This window comes from Buceros rhinoceros, unplaced genomic scaffold, assembly GCF_000710305.1.
Source record: "Buceros rhinoceros silvestris isolate BGI_N320 unplaced genomic scaffold, ASM71030v1 scaffold14647, whole genome shotgun sequence".
In the NCBI taxonomy this organism is placed as follows: Eukaryota; Metazoa; Chordata; class Aves; order Bucerotiformes; family Bucerotidae; genus Buceros; species Buceros rhinoceros.
This window is the reverse complement of record NW_010421669.1, coordinates 13,385-14,672: the sequence shown is the minus strand read 5'-3', so window position 1 is coordinate 14,672 and position 1,288 is coordinate 13,385. Positions and strand designations below refer to the sequence as shown.

Sequence of the window (1,288 nt, the reverse complement as noted above, 5' to 3'; positions counted from 1 at the left end):
TCTCCCCCTGTGGACATCGGTTGATTGGAAATCACTCCCAGATGTGGAGATTTTTAACAAAGCCATTTCAGAAGTCAGCGATAATGCGCTGTACGATTACATGGCAGTGTAAGTATCTTCCGAATATCTTACGCAACTGACTGTGTAGCAGTCATAGTCATTCCACAGGCATGTTTCCTACGTACAGCAGTAACACTGCTGTAAGCTGCTGCTTAGATTTTGTTGTGGTGGTGTTTATTTTGGAAATAGAGTTTCCTGTTGTTTGACAGCTCTTTCCTTTTGGAATTCAAACAGAATGTAAAAAAATTGCAAAAAAAGGAGAAGCTAACATTATAAAAAAAAATCAGGCTTTTTGTAAACTGCATGTCAGTCATCTCAGAAACTGTGTGTATCGATGTTGATAAAAATGTGTTCTTTGCTCTCAGTACAATGACAAATGATTTCTTATTTTAATAAAAATACTAAGAAGTCTTCAAACTACAGCAGATTGAGCAGGTTGGTTTTTTCATCTTCCACCTGTGGAAGGGCTAAGGGAGAAAACAAGGATTTTTTTTGAATATACAGAATAATAAGTAGTAGCACTTATTGCTACTTTAACAGCTCTGATGGTCAATAGACATTAAAACTGGTTTCAGCTGGTATAGTTAGAAGACATAGCAACACTTGTGATGTGTTTGGATCGCTGAGAAGATCTCTTTGACAAATGGTTTATTCTGTGGGGTTTTCAAAACTTCATTCAATTCCTTTAATTAATTTGCAGTGGTTTTTTTTAATTTGCAGTTAAATTTTCAGAGGTAATTTAATGAAGCTGTTGCTTCATGATAAGTGCTCTAACCTCTGCAATCTCTGTGCCCTTTGAGCCCACTTTGCAGATGAGAAAGATGTACTCAGACTTTGAAATGACAAATAGCTACTCATTTTGAACTTTGGATTTAAATCTCTTTAGGCCTGAATACTTAAAGCATCACCTCTCTGAAACCACCTGTCACTAATTTCCATTGTGCCTGTGAGCACTTAATGGTTTTGCTGATCTCAACAGAAGCATCTCAGTTTGGGGGTAGAGGAGCACACATGTAGTGTTTCCCTGAGTGAAAAAACAGCAGCCCGCCATGACCACAGAAGCAAAGACTGAAGCTGCTTCTCAAGCTTGTCTGTCACTTCCATGACTGTTGCTTCTTTCTCTTGGTTACCAAAGCCTTCATGCCTTCCAGCTTCTGCATAAGATGAGCACATAAGCTTGCAGACACCACCTGTCTCTTTTCACATCAAGCATTCTGTGTGTCTGTAG

General features: G+C 38.6%; 1 protein-coding gene across 1 annotated transcript in view; it reads left to right on the top strand.

Annotated features, from left to right (window-relative positions):
* Positions 1-4: 4 nt before the first annotated feature.
* Positions 5-1,288, top strand: part of FBXO4 (F-box protein 4) — a gene marked incomplete at its 5' end in the record, with an annotated part of 5,786 nt that continues 4,502 nt past the window's right edge. The window contains one exon of the mRNA XM_010139771.1: positions 5-108. Within this exon, the coding sequence (XP_010138073.1) occupies positions 5-108 (104 nt within the window). The remainder of the gene's footprint in view (positions 109-1,288) is intronic.